The 2,571-nt window shown below is 62.5% G+C and overlaps 1 protein-coding gene across 1 annotated transcript in view; it reads left to right on the top strand.

Annotated features, from left to right (window-relative positions):
* The window catches only part of NPHP4 (nephronophthisis 4), a 98,379-nt gene that overhangs the window by 17,104 nt on the left and 78,704 nt on the right, over nucleotides 1-2,571 (top strand). Inside the window, 1 exon segment of the mRNA XM_014546192.1 lies at nucleotides 1,797-1,969. Within this exon segment, the coding sequence (XP_014401678.1) occupies nucleotides 1,797-1,969 (173 nt within the window).

Genomic DNA, 2,571 nt, shown 5'->3' with positions numbered 1-2,571 from the left:
AGCACCGCGTGGACCTCTGGACCCTTGGCCGGTGACGGGAGGGCAGCTGCGGCGCCGCACCGTGTGTGCGTCCCAGGGGCTTTTACAAACCCCACGAGCCCCGGGGTCAGTCCTGAGCAGCTTGCCTCGCCTGGCCTTGCCCTGGGACCTTGGGTCTCTCCAGGCGGCACCTACTTTCCCGGGCCCTTACGAAGCCTTTCGCACGGCGCCGTGCCCAGCCCGCAGGGTCGGTAAGTGGTGTTTGGAAAGCGCGTCTGTCCTGACCGATGGGCAGCGGGGTCAACCCAGGACCTCGTGTTTTCCCACGTGCCGCGCCTCCAGCGCCACCTCCCGCTCAGAGCGGAGTCCCGGAGAGGAGGGCCGGTGCGGCCCCGCTCTGCTCGTCTTGTCTCAGCATCATGGCTCGGTGTAGGTGACACGGAGAGGCCGCAGCCCTGAACCTGTGCTTGGGGCGTGCCGGGAAGCAGGCCCAGCTCTGCGGCGGGGCAGGGCCACAGTGACCTCCGGCGCGGGGGGCGCGCTGCTGACAGGAGAGTGGGCGGCAGTGTCCCTGACGCCGTGCGCACAGGGCACACTTACCAGGCGGGACGGTGACCAGCACGGCTGGCGCTGGGGCTTTAGCCCAAGTCCCGCGTCTTGGAAACAGAAACATAGTTCTCCCCGGTCCCGCCACCTGTCCGCGGTAAGTGGCTATTATTTCATCATTTTGCAGTAAAAGAAAATAGAATAACGATTTATACCTCCGGCTGACGTGTTAATGTGTCTCTCCGTTACCCCGGCTGACAGTCTGTGGTTGCAGTAAATGCTTCCTGGGTGACACGCGGTGACGGCTCGTTACAGGATTAGTCCGGGCTTAAATCCCTGCTGGGCCCTGCCCGCCTGGCCTGGCCTGGCCTCTGTGCTCAGCCGGGACCCCAGCACGGATGCGGGGCTTCAGGGACACGGAGGCCAGAGCCACAGCCCAGCCCTGTGATGCATGTCCCTGTTGGTCACACACCTCCGCCTCCGACTTCTGTGTCTGTGACTCGGTTAGTTTTAAATAAAAGCAACTGCATCGGCTTCACGAGACAGAAGGAGCAGCAGCAGCGAGAGGCGCTCTCGTTCCCCCAGGGAGAGACGGGGCTGACCCCGGAGGGCAGAGCTGGAAGGAGGGAAAGCTACGTGTGGAAACCTCCGAAGAGCCATTTGAGTATCGTCCTCTTGGCTCAGGCCCCAAACGATCGTGTAAGAAAATGCTCTCCTCGCGATTTTTTGTGATAAAAGGTGTTAGTGGGCTCTGTGCCGGGATAGCTACCTGGCACCTCGAAATGTGCTAGTGACACAGAATTGGTTCAGGGCAGCTTCAGAGTCCTTCCCACACAGCAGGGCTCAGCGCACTGGCAGGCTGACGAGTTCTGTGCAGCGAGTTACATACCATGTGCGTATGTGCGGCAGGGCCTGTCCTGTCTTTAGTGCCCCTGGGGTCCTGCCCCGGGGGGTGCGTGGCCCCCAGCCTCTTTCTTTCCTGCAGGGCCTGGTGTCTGTTGGCATTTTTTTGGATGGAAAATTCCCGGAGCAAAAGCAAAGGGCGGATGTCCTGGGTGGTGGGCGCTGGGGGTGAGGAGCCGGGACTCGCAGGGGATCGCTTGACTGTGCCTATTGTCTCGGGCGCCTGGGAAGGGACACGGCGCTGCAGGGCCGTGTGTGGGTTTATGTGGCGCTGCCCAAGGTGGCAGGGAGCCCAGCTGCGCCCTCTGGGTCCTGCTCTGCAGGTGGCGGCGTCCGGCCCTCACCCGGCTTCTGACTTCTGTTTGCAGCCCGTGTACTTCCACACGTCCTTGAGCCACCCGAGCATCGTGGCCGTGGTGGAAGTGGTCGCCCACGGCAGGAGACGGGACGGGACCCTCCAGAGCCTGTCGTGTGGGTTTGGGATTCTTCGTATCTTCAGCAGCAAAACGGAGTCTCCCCGCATGGCCTCCCAGGACAGACGGTACCTCCTTGCGTCCTCACGTCCGGTCCTTGGGTCCCTGTCCTTGGCTTTTCCTCGTCCCCATGCTGGTGAAACCGCGGCCCGCTTGGCCACACAGATCGGCTACGTGTGTTGGCTGATGTGTGTGTGCACACGGCACCGGTGGTTCTGCTTGTAACCATTCCAGCCCAGCCGAAGTTGCATTGCCCCCTGGGTCTCTCTCTCAACGCGGCCCCTGACCTTTTGGGCCAGAGAGGTCTTTGCTGTGGGTTGTCCTGTGAGTGTAGGATGCCCAGCACGTCCCTGGCCTCCACCCACAAGGTGCCAGGAGTACCTCCCCCTTGGTAATGACAAAAATGTCTGCAGGCATTACCGACTGTGCCTTGGGGGACAGAATCGTTCCTGGCTGAGAGCTGCCATCCTACATGGACAACCATGGGTGGGGTTCAGCTCCTATCTTTCTGGGGGTGTTTCAGTCACTATGGGTTTCCCTGCGAGGCTTCCTGGGCCCAGGGGCTCGGGCTGCACTGCAGGTGCTGGGTGCATGGGCTGGGAGCTGGGCGCACGGGCTGGGAGCTGGGCACAGGGGCGGGAGCTGGGGCGCACGGGCTGGGAGCTGGGCG

The sequence above is a fragment of the Myotis brandtii genome, unplaced genomic scaffold, assembly GCF_000412655.1.
Source record: "Myotis brandtii unplaced genomic scaffold, ASM41265v1 scaffold434, whole genome shotgun sequence".
Lineage (NCBI taxonomy): Eukaryota > Metazoa > Chordata > Mammalia > Chiroptera > Vespertilionidae > Myotis > Myotis brandtii.
The sequence above is the reverse complement of the archived record's forward strand: the minus strand, read 5'-3'. Positions and strand labels throughout refer to the sequence as shown.